The following is a 20,167-nucleotide window of genomic DNA, read 5'->3' as shown; positions in this document are numbered from 1 at the left end:
GTAAATATGAGAGAGGCACAAACACAGGATTACTCAAGCAAGAAAACGATAGAGATTCATCCAAGGACTATGTACAGCTAGCTAATAAGGTCTGTATAAAAGGTGTTTATTTTGTTTGAAATGGTTTCGACCTTGGCATTGCTCAAGGATCGGGTAATGTCCCAACTCACAAGTGTGAGTAACAATGCTTTTGCCATGTGTGACTATTGCTTTGTCTGTTACAGATTGTTTGATATGCACAGAGTATGTATACATTTTTAACCACAATGACATTTTCAAAGATCACAGCAGTGTTTATTATTTTAATATTCAAAATTGTTAGCCAATCATAGCTGTGAGCGTTCACGTCCAAGTCTTAAATGCTGCATGCCTATCAATATTATGCGTTTCTAAGAGAAAATAGCCTATTAATTTTAAATGATCCATCTTATTCTTCCTGTAAAAATGGGCGTGGCCATTTGTAAATTTTATGGGTCTTGCTTCTGGTCTCATTCACTTCCAGCTATTTTATCTGTAAAAAACAGCTCGTTTTGCTGCTTGATATTGCAAATTGGTGTCTTACCATATTATTTTAATGTATTATCTTAATTATCAACACACCGGTTTGTAGTGCAAACAGTTTTGCCATTTGCTGCACGTTATTCTTCTCGTTTTTTCCCTACAGCAGCTAATGAACCAGAAGTCTCGACCATACTTCCACGTTGAAAAATAAGGTGGATAGTGTTTTTTGATGTACAGTTCTTGCTAACATTATAAGTGGACCTCAGAGAACATTATAAAATAAAAAAAGAATGCAGTTCATGACCCTTTATAAAGTATTAGGACAAGGAATGGAGATGGTTTCGTGACAGAGGTGAAGAGGAAGATGGGTAGAAGGTGAGGTCCCACCTGTTGGGAGGAGGTGACGGTACTCTTCAGTGTCTCTAGCTCAGATCTGCTGGACATGAGTTCGGCTTGTAGAGCTTGAAGCTGCTCTAACTGAGCCTTCTCCTACTCGTGCACATACATGAGGATAGGGACGTGTAAGACAAGCAAACTATGGATACATCAGGCAGAGGGAGTGTGTTTGTGTGTGTGTGTGTCCAACCTGCTGACTGGCAGTATCCTGAGCGGCTTTCAATCTGTCCTGCATTTCTTTTTTCACATTCTCCACCTCATCCTGTGCGGCATGGGCCACCGTCATCTGACGCGTCACCTCGGCATTCTGTGAAACACATAGACATGTACAGTTTAGCACAGAGCCAAGACTCTTGGCTGACCCAGTTCTTTTCCCAAGGACGTGGCACCCACTGTCGGATGTCTCTGTGGTGGGATCAGAGCGTGCTGCTGAATGAGAGCGAGTGTGATGACAGCCTCTTAGCGTGGCAGAGGAACACAGTGCCAAGTTTCATTTGTGCAAGAAATGGAGTAGAGTCTGCAGGGAAAAAATTCTGGTGAAGGAGCTACACCGCCTGCAGGTTTACTGACAGGCCTGACACTGGAGCTCAAGTCAGCAGTATGTAGTGTGCACCCTGTGTCTGTGCAGTATGCAATTTCTCCATCTACTATCTACACAGAAACACAGCATACTGACTGCATTTGCCAAAACAAGCATGCTGAGTGAGAAAATGTATCCCACATCCCGATGTGCTTGACCTTTCATTTCCAGTGTGAAGGAAATGTGAAAGAAATTAAATATTTTTTTCTTTTTTTTAATTTATATTTTTATTTGGCAATGATGCATTAAACTGATGAAAAGTGACAGTAAAGACATTTCTATAATGTTACAAAAAAAATCTATTTCAAGTAAATGCTGTTCTTTTGAATTTTCTGTTAATTAATTAAAGAATTAATAGAACAGGGGGGGGGACTAGTAAGTATACAATAACCTATTTCCACAAAAAGATTAAGAAGCACAACTGCTTTCACCATTGATGATGAAAATCTGCATATTAGAATGATTTCTGAAGCATTAAGTGACTTTGAAGTCTGGAGTAATGATGCTGAAAATTAAGCTTTGAATCACAGGAATAAAATTACATCTAATAGATTACAAAATAGAAAACAGTTATTTTAAATTGTAATGATATTTTATTCTGTGCATTTGTGAGCATGAGAGACTTGCTTCAAACTCTTATTGACCCCAATTTGAATAGTAGGGTCATTCCGTGTCTAATCAACCAAATATCAGAAAGTTCCCTGGCTCAAATTTTGGATTTTGCTCATGTTTTTTTCTGAAGAAAGATAGACATGTATAGCGATGAAAGCCAAAATATTAAACGCCATGGATTTATATTTACTGCGTAATCCACTATTTTCAAAATGTCGATTTTCACTTGAGATTCAGAGCCAAATTACAGGGGCACACAAATTACTTCAGAAAGATGGCAGCATCATAATGTTACTTTTACACAGAGATTGAAAACCTGTTGACTTTAGCGATCTTTATTGCATTATGTGCCAATGGTAACCATTAAAAAAAAAAAAATTCTCCAAATTTTTCATACCTATAACTCAAGAAGTATTAAAGATATCAAAATATGATTATAGATTCTAGTTTTTAATAAACTTTTTTTTTTGGAATCTTCATTTTCAAGGCCCTGTATCATTCAGTCCCAGAGATATTGGATTTTCATACTTATTGTATTTAAAGAGGAATGTCTGAAGAATAAGCAATGCTGAAACTAGACATGCATCTTGTTTCCCTCTTTCAAAACAACTGTATAGGACATACCTGTTTGAGTGTCATAAATATTATTTTTTGCCTGTAACTCAAGTAGTATTACAGTTATCTTAATATGATTTTAGATTCTGGTTCCTAAGAAACTTTTGGAATCTTGATTTTTAAGGCCCTATATGGTTTAATCCTAGAGGTATTGACATTCCAGTGAAGCTCCATGTCCAAACTGTTTTATCCTACCCATTTTCAATGGTCAAAAACCAAATGTGGTTTTGTGTTTATCTAGTCATCACTGTTGACACAGTCAAATATGCAAATACTAACAGTAACCCAGGGTTTAAGAATGTACAGTGTGACACGTCAGTTTATGAATGACCAGGATTAATTGTTAACTCTAAATTCCAATAGCTCTGGAACTGAACCATATAGGGCCATAAAATGAAAATGCCAAAAGGAAAAGACCTAATATCTAAAAGGGCATTAAGATTTATTTAATGCTTCTTGAGTTACAGGCATGCAATCTTTGGAGAAAAAATGTCTCTTTCGCCATTTTTGAACGGTCACCATTGGCACGTAATGCAACAAAGATAGCAACAGATTTTACTAATAAACCTACGAATCTCTGTGTGAAAGTAACATTATGATGCTGTCATTTTTACCCTCATGTAATTTGGCTCTGAATCTACGGTGAAAATGGCCATTTTGACCCCCTCTCTACAAAAAAAGTGGATTACTCACTAAATATTCATCTACAACATTTAATATTTTGACTTTCATCACTATACATGTTTATCTATCTTTAGAAAAATATTAGCAAAATCAAAAATTTGAGACGGGAACCTCTGGTTTAGTTTACATGGAATGACCCAGTAGCGTATACATCAAACAGCATTAAACATGTGTTAATGCATTAATTGCATGTATTAATGTGATCATTTGTACAATTAAATATGCATATATTCATATACTGGCAGTGCGTGAACTAAATGTAGTCATCAATTCACCTTCCTCAGCAGGTCAGCGTGGCTCTGGACCAGCTCTGTGTATTTTTCCTTTAACTTAGTGTAGCGTTGCTCATTAGCTTGTGCTTTTCCTACAAAAAAAACAAATACACAACCAAAATATTAACATTAAGTATCAAAAACACAAGCCTTGACATGCCTCAGACCTTCCTCTCTGTGTCACAGAACAGTTAGCACCACTGAGAGTCAACACAGGCCTGCAAACTGGTGAATTGGACTGTGGACTATATGGTTCATTAGCGTTTGTTCTGGCTGTGTTCCTCAGCTCCAGAGAGTAAACAGACAGACTGTCTAATGAATATGCACTACTGTTCTGCATCTGTACTGACTCTGCACAGCCTTTTAAAGGGATAGTTCAGCCTAAAGTGAAAATTCTGTCATCATTTACTCATCCTCAAATTGTTCCAAACCTGCCTGAGTCATATTTTGAACAATGTTGGTAACCAAACATCCGAAGGTAGCCATCGACTTCCACAGTACAGAAAAAATACTATGGAAGTAAATTCTACAAGTTTGATTATCAACATTCTGCAAGTAAAGGGGTCAAATTCCCTTGATATTTGACATACAGTCATGGCCAAAAATATCGGCACCCTTGGTAAATATGATCAAAGGCGGCTGTGAAAATAAATCTGCATTGTTAATCCTTTTGATCTTTTATAAAAAAAAAAAAATTCACAATCTCAAATCTATCTATTCATTCATTGGACAATAAGAATTTAAAATGGGGGGAAATATCATTATGAAATAAATGTTCTCTAATACACATTACAAGAGATCAGACACCATTCCTTCATCCAGAATCACGCCAGATCCTTTAGATTCACAGCTTCATCTCTTCAGTTCACCTCACTCATTTTCTATAGGGTTCAGGTCAGAGGACTGGAATGTTCATAGCAGAAGCTTGGTTTTGTGCTCAGTGACCCATTTTTGAGTTGTTTTTGGATTATGAAGTGAAGTGACATACTGCCAAGTATGGTGACCCGTACTCGGAATTCGTGCTCTGCATTTAACCCATCCATCGTGCACACACCGTGAACACACACCCGGAGCAGTGGGCAGCCATTTATGCTGCGGCGCCCGGGGAGCAGTTGGGGGTTCGGTGCCTTGCTCAAGGGCACCTCAGTCGTGGTATTGAGGGTGGAGAGAGCGCTGGATATTCACTCCCCCCACCTACAAACCCTGCTGGCCGGAGACTCGAACCCACAACCTTTGGATTACGAGTCCGACTCACTAACCATTAGGCCACGACTTCCCCTATTGTACAGTTGGAAGATCCAAACATGGCCCATTATAGGATTTCTAACAGAGTCAGTCACTTTGATAGAATCCATGATGCCATGTGTCTAAACAAGATGTCCAGGACCTCCAGCAGAAATATAGGCCTACAACATCAAAAATACAGCAGTATATGTCATTGAACACATGGGGTACTTTTTATCCCGTGTTCACCAAACCCATCTTGAGTGTTTGCTGCTAAAAAGCTAATTTTTCAGTTTCATCTGACCATAGAAGCCAGTCCCATTTGAAGTTCCAGTCGTGTCTGATAACTGAATACGCTGGAGTTTGTTTTTGGATGAGCTAGGAGAAAGTTTCTGGAAACCCTGTCAAACAACATGTGGTGATGTAGGGGCTGTTTGACAATTTTGTTTTTAAAGGATTTCTGACCCCAAGACTTGACTATTTTCTGCAGTTCTCCAGCTGTGGTCCTTGGAGAGTCTTTAGCCACTCAAACTCTCCCTCTCACCGTGCATTAGGACGATATAGACATGTCCTCTTCCAGGCAGTTTCGTAACATTTTATGTTGATTGGAAATTCTTAATTAGTGCCCTGATGGTGGAAATGGGGACTTTTCACTGCTCTAGCTCTTTTCTTAAAGCCACTTCACTAATTTGTGAAGCTCAATTATCTTTTGCTGCACATCAGAAATATATTCTTAGGTTTTTCTCATTGTGATGGATGATTAAGGGAATTTGGGCTTTGTTTTCCCTCCAATTTATATTTCTGTGAAACAGGAAGCCATGGCTGGATAATTTCATGTTCATAATCACCCTGGAGTGCTCAAAATTGTGAATATGAATATACTTCAGAGATATTTTACTCATAAGAATTTCTAGGGGTGCCAATAATTGTGTCCAACGTGTATTTGAGAAAAACATTTATTTCATAATGATATTTCCCCCTCTATTGGATCCAACAGTAATTTTGCAACACACAAGTGTGAGTAACTGTTTTTATTACGTGATCACTATTGTTTTGTCTGTTATAACAGAATGTTTGATATTTACTGAGCATTTATGCGTTTTTAACCTAAATCACAGTAGCACCCATCTATGAATGATATAGGCTGACAAACATTCACAACTGTTAGCCAATCATGGCAGTGGACCTCAGAGAATAGTACAAAATAATAAAAAAGGCAGTTCATGACCACTTTAACAAGGACGTGACAATTTAATGTAAAATTTGAAATATAAAAAGGAATTCAATTTGCTGTATTTTAAAAGGTTCCAACAACAAACTCTTACTCTCGATTTCGCTCAGGCTGCGCTGCTCTTTCTCGGTGTCCTCTTTGACTCTGCGCAGGTCGTCTAGCTCCACCCTCAGGAACTCGCTCTCACCCAATGCCTGCTGCTTCAGGTGAGTCTGCTCCGCAAGCTCCGCCTCCAGCTCGTTCACACGCCCCCGTAGTGCTTGACAAAGACGGCCACTCTGAGAAAGAACAAAAGAATGATTAGTGACACTTTTATTTTCACTTATCTTCCACTGTACATGACCCTTCAAAGGTAAGATGTTTTATGCTCATCAAGGCTGCATTTATTTGATCAAAAATATAGTAATCACAGTAATATTGTGAAATATGTTAACAATTTAAAATAACTGTTTTCTATTGTAATTTATTCCTGTGATGGCAAAGCTGAATTAGTCATTACTCCAGTCTTCAGTGTCACATGATCCTTCAGAAATTATTCTAATATGCTGAATTGATGCTCAAGAAACATTTGATTATTATCAATGTTGAAAACAATTGTGCTGCTTAATATCTTTGTGGAAACCATGATACTTTCTTAAAACATTTTTAAAAGAACAACTTTTATTTGAAACGGAACTCCTTTGTAACATTACAAATGTATTTACAATTACTTTTGATCAATTTAAAGCATCCTTGCTGAATAAAAATATGAATTTCTTAAAAAAAAAAAATACATTACTGACTCCAAACTTTTAAGTGGTAGCTTATCACATTTGACCTCCTCTCATCTCCCACTCTTTACCTCCAACCTGAAGGACTCCAGCTCCTCTTTCAGGGCCTGTAGCTCCGCTGTGAGCTGCTCAATCAAACGGTCTCTGAGATGAGAGATACACGTTCATGAGTCCCATGTTATAATTTGTTCTAATAAACTCAAAGAGCTTCCTATAAAACTTATTAATTATATTCTCCAACAGTATCTCCAAGACTTACTTCTCATCTTTACGCATGCCGTTCTGACTGTTGAAGTTGAACGGGTCTGTAGCAGCTGAGGTGCCAAACAGGTCGTCGAATTTGGTGTCCACAGTGCTCTAAAGGAGAAAAAAAAAAAAAACTCTCTGGCTTTAGAAACTGAAGTTAAAAGGAAAGTATACAGAGAGTTTTGGATAGTGAAAGTGTGTGTGTTACCGGTAAAGGTGGGATGTCCGTGTCCACCAGGTCTTCGGTCTCTAGAACATGTTCGCTCTCTGGGGACGAAGACTCCACCGGAATCACCACCACTGGACTGATGTGCTCGGAGAGGGCTGATGCCCGCAGGAAGTTTGGCGGATTCTGAAGAGAAATGGAGAGAGATGTAAGTAAAGGAAACTACTGGAATGTGTTTTCAAATCATTTTTCCCATTGAGAACAGACAACCCCACCCTAGTCTCATGCCATTGGTTGAGCTGAAGTCACTATGTTGTGATCATGAAGCTCAAACAAATGAAAAAAAATCTCACTTTGCCTTTCATTTTAATTTTAAATGTCATGCAAATTGAAGGATAATATGTTGCTTTATAGGGCAGCCTATAGTATCTTCATGGAGTCCAGCTGAAAATCCTGACGCTAGAAAACTAAGCAGGCAGATATGTAAATGAGTTACATAATTTCTTTCCACTAGCTTTATTTCTGGACTCAGGTCAGGCAGGAATCTGTTTGGTATGCAGGAGTCTCACCTCAGGAAGTTGTGGGATCTGAATCAGTCTCTTGAAATACTGCAGGTTACTGGAGCGATAGAACAGACTCTTCAGCCTGGAGAGAGAGAAACAGAGTGAAAGGAAAAGATTGAGAGAGTGAGAAATGACAAAAGAATAAAATAGTGGCAGTCTGTGTGACTCATGGCAGCTGTTCTGACTGGATAGTGACTGACAGACTCACTTCTTAAACTGCTCCTGGAAGCGATCCCTGTGGCCCTGCAGAGTATCTGCTGGCAGACCTGGAAGACAAGAGTACACAAGACAGAGCATGCACTATTTTACGTTCTATTTTGATAAAATGTTGTTATAATAGCCAAAGGAACAACACTAAATACAAAACAAATACAACTTCCCTACAACAATATACAAGTATAATAATAAATAAAAACTAAGTTCAGACTATGGTCGCATTGCAAAACATCCGACCTGTATCCGATTAAGTATTAAATATGTTAGGCTATGTTCACACTGCAGGAAAATGTGGCCCAAATCAGATTTTTTTTTGCTCATGTAACTCTTTTAGCTTCATGACAGTGTGAACAGCACAATCCACACTGAACCCGATCTTTTCAATTCCAATTTGGGCCACTGCCATCTGTGGTACTAAATCAGATTCAGGTCAGATGTTTTGCAACATGACAGCAGTCTGAACAGCCAAAATGAATTTATGCGACTTTTACGTCATTCTAGATTGATGTTGACTGACAGGAGTCACTCCAAAGATTTTACACAACGTACTTCTTTGATCACTCAGTGAATTGTTTTACGGTGTATTACAAAGAGACAGTGCTTTAGAACTTACTGGATTGTCCAGTAAATATTTAAAAATTTTGCTTTCTTTCTCCTGATCTTTGTCCTCCTTATCGCCTGCTCACGAATTTGCAGGCTTTCGCAGCACATCAGCTTATAAACGAGCCCGTAAACGCTTACTTCAGTGACCTGTTCACTTCCATATGACAGCGCATTTCATGCCGTCTTGTTATCATTCTTTTGCTTATGCAGGTCAGTTCTGCAGTCATTCGTTCACACTGCAATCTTTTTCCATCACATTTAAAACTGATCATGTGAACAAACGGATCTGAGTATTAAATCAGAATTGAGCAATAATGCTTGCAGTGTGAACACAGCCTTAGTGGCCCGAATCAGAATCTAAAAAACAAAAAACAGATTCCATATGATTTGTGCTGTTCACATTGTTAAGATCTGAGTAACATAAGCAAAAAAGCAAATTTGGCCCACTTCTGAGCATAGCCTTTGTGTGTGTGAAGAGAGAGATGTGATTTATGAACTCACAGGAGTGGAGTTTGAAGAGCAGTTTGACGGTGTAGTCATACAAATGACTAGAGTCCAGAATGACCTGGATAAGAGGGGCCAGGCGACACTGACCGGCTGCCGTCACCGACACGGAGCGAGACATATCCAACGAGCTGAACACTGAAGAATAAAAAAAATCAAGACACTCCCATCATTCCATAGATACTAAAACCTTTCTGTCATGCTCTAACAAAATTATAACTATTATTATAAATTATTAACATCAATTGTGCACATAATTAATTGATCATTTATATTAACTATTTATAATAATATACTTTTTTCCCCCAGAATCGTTCATGTAAAATAAGTTATAATATGTATAATATATAAATCATTTATAATGCAATTTTTACATTTTATTTGTTTTTTAATGTATATAGCACACGTTATGTAAATAAGATATAATATGCACATTAATTTAGACTAAAATACACACTTATTTTTCTTTGTAATATGCTTTTGTTATAAATAATATTTCCCCTACTACCTAAAAACATACGTTTGAAATACTCTAAACAGCCTCCATTTCTTAATTGGCAAGTTGTATTATTTTATTGTATGAATCCCCTTTTCACGCCATTCCCAACATGCGGCTTTTCTCAATCTATCCCACTCATTGCCCACTTCCTCATTCACATTCATCCCCACACTCCCTCCCTCCGTCTCTCTGGTGAACAGTGATGCAGGCTCCTGTGAGACCCCGTCTTCTCAGCACACAGAGAGGTGTGGTTTCCTGTGCCAGGGAGCTGTGTTTCAGCCAACAACACTCACATTAACTTGACTCCCTAATGCTTCCAGCACAGGCACACTGAGATCTATCAGTGTTCCAGCTAGATTTTACTGCCTGTATCAGCAGAAATATCTATCCAAATAGAGATGTCACTTGTTTTTAACTCTAGAATGCACATTAGCTATTCTTTACTGTGAGGTATTTTCAGAGATTCCAGTCTCTCTCTATTCAAGTATATTAAAGGGTTACTCCACCTCAAAATTTTAATTGACATTAATCACTTATGTACTTACATAGTGCCATTTTGGAGAATATCCGTTGGATGCAAACTGCGTATGCTGTTCTGTGTCAGCCGCACCACAAGGATACCCTGTTTTCGTTCAAATCAAAGCGTAAACAAACATAGAAGACGTAACCGTGAGTAAATCCAGCGGATATTCTCCAAAATGGCGCTACGCTGACACAGAGGAGATGAATTGTTGAATAAAGTAGTTTTTTTTTCTTTCCGTACAAAAAGTATTCTCATAGCTTCATAACGTTACGGTTGAACCACTGATGGCAGACGGACTATTCTGATTATGTTTTGTATATTTTTCTGTGCGTTGACCGTGTTAATTGTTTGGCAGTCAATGGGACAGTCACAAGCCTCCCAGTTTTCATTCAAAATATCTTAAATTGTGTTCCGAAGACAAACTAAGCTTTTACGGGTTTGGAACGACATGGGGATAAGTGATTCATGACAAAAAATTTAATTTTGGGGTGGAGTAAGCTGTATTTGCCTGCCTACAATCTACTTAGATAACAGCATAATCCAAATAACCACCAAGGACTCTTCTGGTGCTCAAACATCTGCACTCCACTTTAAACTTACCATTTAAGAATAGGTTCAGCTCACATTCCAAGTAATCAAACATCTCCACCGTCAACTGGAAGCTACGTTTTGAGAGGAGAGGAAACAAACACACAGAGCAATTATAGAACTTTATTTAATAAAACAGGCTGAAAAGAAACAAATCTTGTCAGAAACAAAGCAATACTCACAAATTATTGACGTCGTTCTCACCCGCCTCATCAAGCTGTCTGTTTGACATCTGAAGGTTGCCTGGGAAACGAGGATTCTGGAAAAGTAAGTGGGGTAAATGTTATATTTGTGAGAGTCTGACAGCACAACCTTTTAAAATACTCATGAAATGGCTTCACAAATGCAATTTTCTTTCCTGTATTGACGCAGAAGCAGGGCCAAACATAACAAAAAAAATCTGTAATATATATACAGTCATGGCCAAAAATATCGGCACCCTTGGTAAATATGAACAAAGGCGGCCGTGAAAATTAATCTGCATTGTTAATCCTTTTGATCTTTTATTTAAAAAAAATTCACAAAAATCTAACCTTTCATTGAATAATAAGAATTTAAAATGGGGGAAATATTATTAAATAAATATTTTTCTCTAATACACATTGGTCACAATTAACGACACCCTTTTATTCAATACTTTTTGAAACCTCCATTTGCCAGTTTAACAGCTCTAAATTTTCTCCTATAATGCCTGATGAGGTTAGAGAACACCTGACAAGAGATCAGACACCATTGTTTTCATCCACAATCTCTCCAGATCCTTCAGATTCCCAGATCCATGACGGTGCTTCTTCTCTTCAGTTCACCTCACTCATTTTCTACAGGGTTCAGGTCAGAGGACTGGAATGGCCAGCAGAAGCTTGGTTTTGTGCTCAGTGACCCATTTTTGTGTTGTTTTTGAGGTTTGTGTTTGGATTATTGTACAGTTAGAAGATCCAAACATTACATTTACATTTATTCATTTTAGCTGACGCTTTTATCCAAAGCGACTTACAATTGCTATATATGTCAGAGGTCGCACGCCTCTGGAGCAACTAGGGGTTAAGTGTCTTGATCAGGGACACATTGGTGTCTCACAGTGGATTCGAACCCGGGTCTCTCACACCAAAGGCATGTGTCTTATCCACTGCGCCATCACCACCCCAACAAACATGGCCCATTATAAGATTTCTAACAGAGTCAGTCACTTATTGATTTTTTTATCTGTTGGTATTTGATAGAATCCATGATGCCATGTGTCTAAACAAGATGTCCAGGACCTCCAGCAGAAATATAAGCCCACAACATCAAAAATACAGCAGTATATTTCATTGTACACATGGGGCACGTTTATCCCGGTGTTCACCAAACCCATCTTGAGTGTTTGCTGCTAAAAATATAATTTTTTAGTTTCATCTGACCATAGAAGCCAGTCCCATTTGAAGTTCCAGTTGTGTCTGATAACTGAATACGCTGGAGTTTGTTTTTGGATGAGCTAGGAGAATTTTTCTTGAAACCCTGCCAAACAACATGTGGTGATGTAGGCGCTGTTTGACTATTTTTTTAAAGGATTTCTGACCCCAAGACTCGACTATTTTCTGCAATTCTCCAGCTGTGTTCCTTGGAGAGTCTTTAGCCACTCAAACTCTCCTTCTCACCGTGCATTAGGACGATATAGACACACGTCCTCTTCCAGGCAGTTTCATAACATTTTATGTTGATTGGAAATTCTTAATTATTGCTCTGATGGTGGAAAAGGGAATTTTCACTGCTCTAGCTCTTTTCTTAAAGCCACTTCACTAATTTGTGAAGCTCAATTATCTTTTGCTGCACATCAGAAATATATTCTTTGGTTTTGTCTCATTGTGATGGATGATTAAGGGCTTTGTTTTCCCTCCTATTTATATTTCTGTGAAACAGAAAGCCATGGCTGGATAACTTCATGTTCATAATCACCCTGGAGTGCTCACAATTGTGAATATGAATGGGAATATACTTCAGAGATATTTTACTCATAAGAATTTCAAGGGGTGCCAATAATTGTGTCCAATGTGTATTTGAGAAAAACATTTCATAATATTTCCCCCCATTTTAAATTATTATTATCCAATGAAAGGTTAGATTGTCAATTTTTTAAAAGATCAAAAGGGTTAACAATGCAGATTAATTTTCCTTATATTCCTTTTTTTGTGGCAATTTTTGTTATTTTTTTAGGACTAACATTTAGTTGTCATGAGGTCACAAAATAACTGAATTGAGACTAGAAATAAAGATATGACAAGAGTTAGGAGAGTTAGAAGATGGATGTTCTGCTGAAATCTCCTTCGAGGCCTCAATCACTCACTTTGATGTGAAACTCCATTTTGGTGATGAGCAGTTTGAGGTAGATGCTGCACAACTTGCCGTAGCCTTCACTCAAATGACCCTGAGAAGAGAGAGAGAGCAGTGTGAGGTCAAGAAAAACATTGTACTCTTCAAAAGGAAATGATGTTGTTGCCCTTCTGAAGCAGCTAATGAGTCCTCTTCTCATTCTCAGCTCATCAGCTCACTTCACAGTTCAAAGTATGAGTCACTGTGGGCAGATTAAGGTCATGTTTGGTGTTTGTTAACATGTTTGGTGTACACACAGAACAGGACCAGCTGCGAGTCAAGTTAATGAGCTCATTCTTTCACTTCCTGTTCCCTTCACCACTTACGTTGACATCATAAAAGGAAGGGAACAGATGTTTCTCCCCAGTCTAATCCTGCAGCCCGTTATCAGCAGATACTTGGAGGGATACAACTAACGCTCCATTTACATGGGCCGTCGGCGTCAAAGCCTCTCGTTTACTTTGAATGGAGTGACGTCAAGCGTTGCCGAACTGAATAGTAGATCCGTCGCATCGCTTCAATGGCGTTGCTCGCAGCAGAAGTTGAAAACTTTTCAACTTTTCAAGCGCCAACGCAGGCGTCAGCCAATCAGATCGCCTTGTGCAAATACCCTTGCGCACACACTGGCCAATCCCGTTCATGCAACACTAGAAAAGTATGTGATTGGCTGTTGTCACTATGATGGTGCGTCAGCAAGCTTCAAACACGCCCTCCGTCAAGCGTTGATGCCGATGCCCCGTGTGAATGGAGCGTAAAGGTCTTTCCAGTAAACAAAATTTGCAGTTCCATCTGACCCTGCCTGTTGGCCAGTGATACACAGCTGATCATAAACTGCATTAGAAACACTTGCATTGCTGACAATGATGCTAAAGTCAACATGAAACGGCATTCACAAGCCACTGCATCAGGGCTGCTCAATTAATAGAAATAAGTCTGAAATTGCAATATGGTTTAATGCAATTATCAAAATATAATCATATATACATATATAGACTGTGTTTCAGAGTGAAGTGCAACACTGTGAGGAGCTCATGATCCAGTGTTTCAGTATCTTAGATCGGCTCACTTTAGAGTAAATACTGCTCCATACAATCTCATTTGTGTATCTGCTCTGAGTTTGGAAAGCTTATAACATGCATTCGGAAACTTAAAATGTGCCAACCATCTTCCCAAACTTGAAAAATGAGAAGCAGCTATTGTAATAATACTACTACTAATAAAAAGACTATTAACAAACAAAAGACTATTAACAAACAAAAGACAAGCTTTAGGGACTTCCTGTGATTTTCCACCAAAATAAACGTTTGAAGTTATAACTTTTGAAACGTTTCCAGCCTCTGCCGTCTCAATATACGAGGACATGAACGCATGAACATGATCTCTAGAACTGCTCTGAGAATCACTTCATTAGCATCTTACCATTTCTTTTGAGAAAAACGATCGTCATATCAAATACAAACAGAAACTTAAAAGTCTTCACAGCCACCCATCAAAATAAACGTTTGGTTTAACTTGAAGGAACTGTGACAGAAATATATTACTTAAATGTAATGATAGTACTACTACCACTAATTAAATAATTAAAAACATTATTTTATATAGAAATACTTACCAAAAAAAAAAAAATTTACCAGAATTTATTTACCAGAACAATTTAAATACACAACACAGTATTTCTGAAAATAAAAAAAGAAATAAAATAATTATTTTTATAAAACAAATTAATTAGAGATGCTTTTGAAACATTTGAACATTTAATGAAACCATTAAAATAATAATCCAGAAAAACATGGAGGTTTTTTCTTGTTTATCAGAAAAAAATCACAATTAAATTTTCTCCCCAAATCGGTAATGTAACAGCTGCAGATTTTTGTATATAAACACCCATTTATGCCATGTAAGAAAAACTATTAAATTTGATACATTTTATATTGTATTTAATAAAGAAAACATTATCTGGAATATATTGTCTCCTATTAGATATTCTGATATATCAGTCAAACAATTAATTTATAAATAAAGCACAATAAAAAAAATAACAGCAGCTGACCACTGTGCAGAACATCATCAAATAAAAATTCTAGATAAAAGACCAAAAAGAATGGAAACATCCAACATCACACTTCATTAGATATCAGGGATGTTTGTCTGGTACACTCATAACAAGCAAAGCTCTGTAAGCACTCCTCCAGAGTGAGAAACACGCTCTCACGTCATCGTTTGCTAATTACAGATCATCTCTGCGCTGAGGTTAGTGTGTCTGACTCATACACAGAATGCCAAGCTATTCAGCTGTCAATCAGCAGTAACGAAATGACTTGCTGACTGACCGACTGACAGTTTCCACAATGAGATGAAAACTCGAGGGAACTCAACAGGGCATCATTCAATACGACAGAGTTATATTGAGCCGAGCCTCCGATTTAGTGGGAAATCATTAAAACCTGCAGTCACAACTTGTATTCACACACTTACCCACATCCTGCTCATGTCGTTCAGGTCAGCCTTGTGCCGCATGGAGTCCTTAATGACCTGAGGTGACAGAGAGATGGAGGAAGCATTGAGACAGCATTCTAAAAATAAAATAGATACCTCTAATTAACCCTAAAATATGATTATCTAAAAAAAATACAAAATTTTACCCTCAAATTAGATAAATCAAAATAAACTACAATAAATACCACATATTATCTTTAAATTAGATACCTCAAAATAAAATACAACAGTTACCTCTAATTATCTCAAAATAAAATAACTAATATTAACTTCAAATTGGATAACTCAAAATTAAATAAAAAATACTTCATATTACCCTTAAAAAAAAAAAAGACAAAAACCTCAAAATAAAATACCTAAATTTTATCCTCAAAATAAAATGAAATAAAAAGCAAGCTTAAAATTACTTCCATGTTTAAATAAAAGATACCTAATCCTCCAATAATGTACCTCAAAATAAATAAAATAAAACAAATTAAAAAAAATTAGTTTAAAACGTTTTCAAACTTAAAATGTAGATATCAAAAGAGCAGGGTGTTTTATGGCCAATATGCGATATACTGTATACGAGTATTAGCATAGCACACACAAATATTGGGCAAAATAGTCTCTTTTTAATTAGACTGAATAATTTATATTGATAATTTTCAGTATGGAATGAAATATGACTATTTTGGACTGAACACTCTGCATTTGCAGCACTGCCTTGAATTTTGCCAAAAGGTATCATAGATGGCTGCATAATGCTGCTGCCTACCTTTTTGAACAGATTGTGTGTCATGAGTGTGCCTATGATGCCTTAAAATCCTGTCTAAGCAGACAGCTGATTAGGTTTTTGGAACAGGGCTTGTGAGAGTTTGCTCAATATGGATCACACACACACACACACACACACGCACGCACGCACGCTGCGTTTGCTATGGGGAACTGTTTTGAGTGTGTGAGAAAAGTAAATGAATTAAAAATGAAGAGCCAGATATCAACTAACAAACAGATTGAGAGAAAGTGAGTGTGAGGTGGAATTAGACTTGTAAGAGATAATACGGCTGTATGTACTCACGTTTGGATGGCCGTCCCTCAGCAGCTTGTGGAAGACATGGCAAAATTTCCAGCAGAGCACAGCATTGCTGGAAAGGGGCAGGCGGTTGACTGCAAGCCAGAATGTGTGAGCCCCCTTCTCATGATGCGTGCCCAATATGGACGGTGAAGTCACCAGTCAAGGACAAAACTGAGGGGTGTGGAATTTAAATTCTGCTTCTCTGAGATGTCTGCATCTTTATCCAGATACTCTAGATACCTGAACCAGCCTTCTGGAAGAAGGACTAACCAAACTGCATCATATAAATGAATAATAAGTACTGGAGAAAAGAAACACTGATGTGCAGCAACATGGAGTTACACATACACTATATGGACAAAAGTATTGGGACACCCCCTTCTAATGAACAGGTTTGACTATTTTAGTCATTTCCATGAGTACAATTCCTAATGTTTAAACATATTTTGGGATGATGAAAACAGTTATGGGGGTCACGCTGATAAAGTCACCGTTGCCAAATATTGGCTGAATAATTAGTATGTCCAGTATTGGTGTGTATAACATATAACATAACACAAAAGTTTAAATGCTCAAGTTTATAAAATAAATACCCCATATTACTCTCAATTCAGATACCTCTAAATAAAAATTAAAATAAAATTAATTACTAAAACAACATAAAAGAACGTTAAAACTATGGTTATTTGGTTGTTTAGAGATGCCAATGTCAACCGGTAGATTTGAGTTTTGTCTATTTTGAAGTTATAGGGTGATTCCGTATGCTTATTCATCAAAATAAGCATCATAATTCCCTCACATTCCTTCAGTCACAAACAAAAGGATATTCCTGGCATGCTTCTCTTTGACAGCAATCTCCTGTGTGTTGATGGCTTTGTTGATGCTCACCGCCTGCAAAAGAGGAAGACAGAAAGAAAATGAATTTTTGGGGCCTTTCCTTCAGCGATGTTAAAGGTTAAACACCAGCTCATGGCAGAAGAGTCTTCCTGTGTGCTGAGGCAAACAGTGAGTTTTAGTGTTTCACTAGAGCCTTATTGAGCAACTTTAACCACCGCTGCGCAACCGCCACTGAATACCAATGAAGTTGAGCTCAAGGAGTGTTTGACAGGCAGCATGACCTAAAACACTATTACCGCTTGGGCTACATCATCCTTTTAGTTTATGATTCATCTCTCAACCATATATATACACTGACAACATCGAGAGCTCTGATGCAGAACAAACTCGTGAGAGATATTGAGAAAGCATTAGCCATATGTTTTCTTTCCTGTTCCTTTCACAGATGCCAAATTGCCATCAGTTCTAGGTACCTTCACAACGTAAACAGTGTTCCTGTTTAAACAAGCATCATATTTTCGGCATGGTCAGCTGAACGTAATGAACCGTTATCGGCCCATCAGATAATGCACATGGTTGCATGAGCCAATTAAGGTGTGGCAGGGCAGTCGAGTCTCTCAGTCATGCTTCCTCTAAAATGTCTGAAACTCCTTTTATTTAGAGAAACAAATGCTTTAGTTCTAAAACATCTCTAGGCAATCTATGTGTTACAGAGCAGACCCATGATTACATGTTCATGTGACTTTGCTGTGCAATGTGGTCATGAAAAATATTATTTGCATGCATTATTTGCAAGTAATTTTAAGCCGTTGAAACTTAATCATTCGTTATATGCACACACTGTCAGAGAGATGCACGCACAAGACAGTGCTCATAAAGTGCTGGAGTATTGAACAGAGTTATTTTGCCGCTTTATAGGCTTTGAATGGTTAAATAGGCTACACACATTTATATGTCAAAACGCCCATCTTTACAAGTATCCTTGTATCCACAGTAATTTAGGTCTTAAGTAAAAACAAACAGCTGAGAAAGAAAACGCATGCGTAACAGTATATTGGATCCGGGCAGCTCTTAAAGTGACAGCAGGCTAATATTCCTGTAGTCTGTCATTCACGTTAATCTAAAAAGAGAGAAAATCTCACTGCTCTTGATCAGTGTTGGGTAAGTTATTTTCAAAAAGTAATTAATTACTATTACTAATTACATCATCAATATTGTATTTAAATTACTTTACTAATTACTCTGAAAAGTAATTTAGTTACTCAATAAGTAACTTAATTATTCAAATCGCTAATTAGGCTACATCTTTAAAATCCCTATAAAGCATAGACAACAGAAATTAAATTTATTCTCCTTATTCTTTCCATTTGAGTCAAACATAGAATAGTTTAGCTTTTTAGCTTTAAAACAACTGTAATACTTAAACATATCAGAATTTCAAAATTGTAACCTTCTTTGGTTAACAAATAGAAGTAACAAAAAAGCAGTTTCAGTTTGGCAAGATGTTCAGAAAAAGCCCAACTAGTAAAATCCGTACAGGTTTATGTAAAAATAAGACTAATGTAGGTAAGAATAAATGACAGAAATGATCTCCTCCGCTGAATAAATCCACGTCAGATCGCGCTGATCTTCTGAGGTAAATTCCGGCTTATTCCTCATAACAGGTCTTCTTTCAGAAACGATGAAAATTAGACGAATCTTGAATTTGTTTTTTAATCTATTTTTTGTATCTAGGTGAGGGCGTTTGCCTGCAGGTGACTGCATATAATGAGCTCAGACAGGGAAAGACTGTACCTTGCTTTAGTTTCATACGGATTACATAATCAGATAATATCAATTTTTGAATTTGAATTTTGAATTTGAACATTTGAATTTGTTCATTTAAAAGTAGACACTTCGTTACACCCAACACTAATCTTGATTAAATCACGTTTGCAACTTTAATGAGAAGAAATATGTAGGCCTATTTAATTTACACAGTGAAGAATAAGCAGTGTTTTTATACATTTGACTACTTTATACAATGTATGTAGCATTTCTTATTTGTTCTACTGTAGTTTTTTTTTGTCCTATTGCTTGTTTCTTATTAAATCACTGACTGTTTACTTGTCTTCAATGAGCTTGAGTTTTTGCATCACATGAATAAATTACATTTTAAATATACTGAAATAGAAAACAGTCATTTTAAATCATAGTAATATTTCACAATATTACCGTTTTTACTATTAAAACACAAAAAAATTACTGATTATGAGTGTAATTATGAGTGTAAACTTTGAAAATGCTTCGCTCTGGACCAAAAAATACATTTTGTTGAAGAGGCCAGGGATCATCCTGACAAGAAATGCTGGCAAGGATGCTGAGAGAATGCTGTTGTAGTGTGTAGTTCGGTCTTCTTCCCTGTGCCGGCTTCTGCGGTCAGACACACTGTTAAAGGTGACAAGGCATGGCTTTGTGTAGACAGGATGGATCTATTGGATGAGCAGTCACAGTCACAGCTGTGATCTCAAACATGAGGACAAGGATGAAGATAGGACAGCAGATTGGAAAAATCCATCCAGGTTTCTTATGGACCAACCCAACAATGTTTTTAGGCAATGCTCTTGAGAAGTGGGTTTCTTCCATCCCTCTCCAA

General features: G+C 37.3%; 1 protein-coding gene across 2 annotated transcripts in view; it reads right to left on the bottom strand.

Annotated features, from left to right (window-relative positions):
- LOC306851461 (huntingtin-interacting protein 1-like) overlaps positions 1–20,167 on the bottom strand; it is a 55,803-nt gene that overhangs the window by 18,346 nt on the left and 17,290 nt on the right. For both annotated transcript variants that reach the window (XM_079387709.1, XM_079387710.1), the window contains exons 2-17: positions 17,523–17,586; positions 16,699–16,841; positions 15,618–15,674; positions 13,117–13,197; positions 10,976–11,052; positions 10,806–10,867; positions 9,181–9,321; positions 8,069–8,126; positions 7,867–7,942; positions 7,340–7,483; positions 7,145–7,242; positions 6,957–7,029; positions 6,210–6,393; positions 3,664–3,752; positions 1,088–1,204; positions 889–990 (exon numbers count right to left, since the gene is read on the bottom strand). In XM_079387709.1, coding sequence (XP_079243835.1) covers positions 889–990; positions 1,088–1,204; positions 3,664–3,752; positions 6,210–6,393; positions 6,957–7,029; positions 7,145–7,242; positions 7,340–7,483; positions 7,867–7,942; positions 8,069–8,126; positions 9,181–9,321; positions 10,806–10,867; positions 10,976–11,052; positions 13,117–13,197; positions 15,618–15,674; positions 16,699–16,841; positions 17,523–17,586 — 1,566 coding nt within the window. The remainder of the gene's footprint in view (positions 1–888; positions 991–1,087; positions 1,205–3,663; positions 3,753–6,209; positions 6,394–6,956; positions 7,030–7,144; positions 7,243–7,339; positions 7,484–7,866; positions 7,943–8,068; positions 8,127–9,180; positions 9,322–10,805; positions 10,868–10,975; positions 11,053–13,116; positions 13,198–15,617; positions 15,675–16,698; positions 16,842–17,522; positions 17,587–20,167) is intronic.

Source organism: Barbus barbus, assembly GCF_936440315.1.
Source record: "Barbus barbus genome assembly, chromosome: 31".
Classification (NCBI taxonomy): domain Eukaryota; kingdom Metazoa; phylum Chordata; class Actinopteri; order Cypriniformes; family Cyprinidae; genus Barbus; species Barbus barbus.
This window is presented reverse-complemented; position numbering and strand designations above follow the sequence as displayed.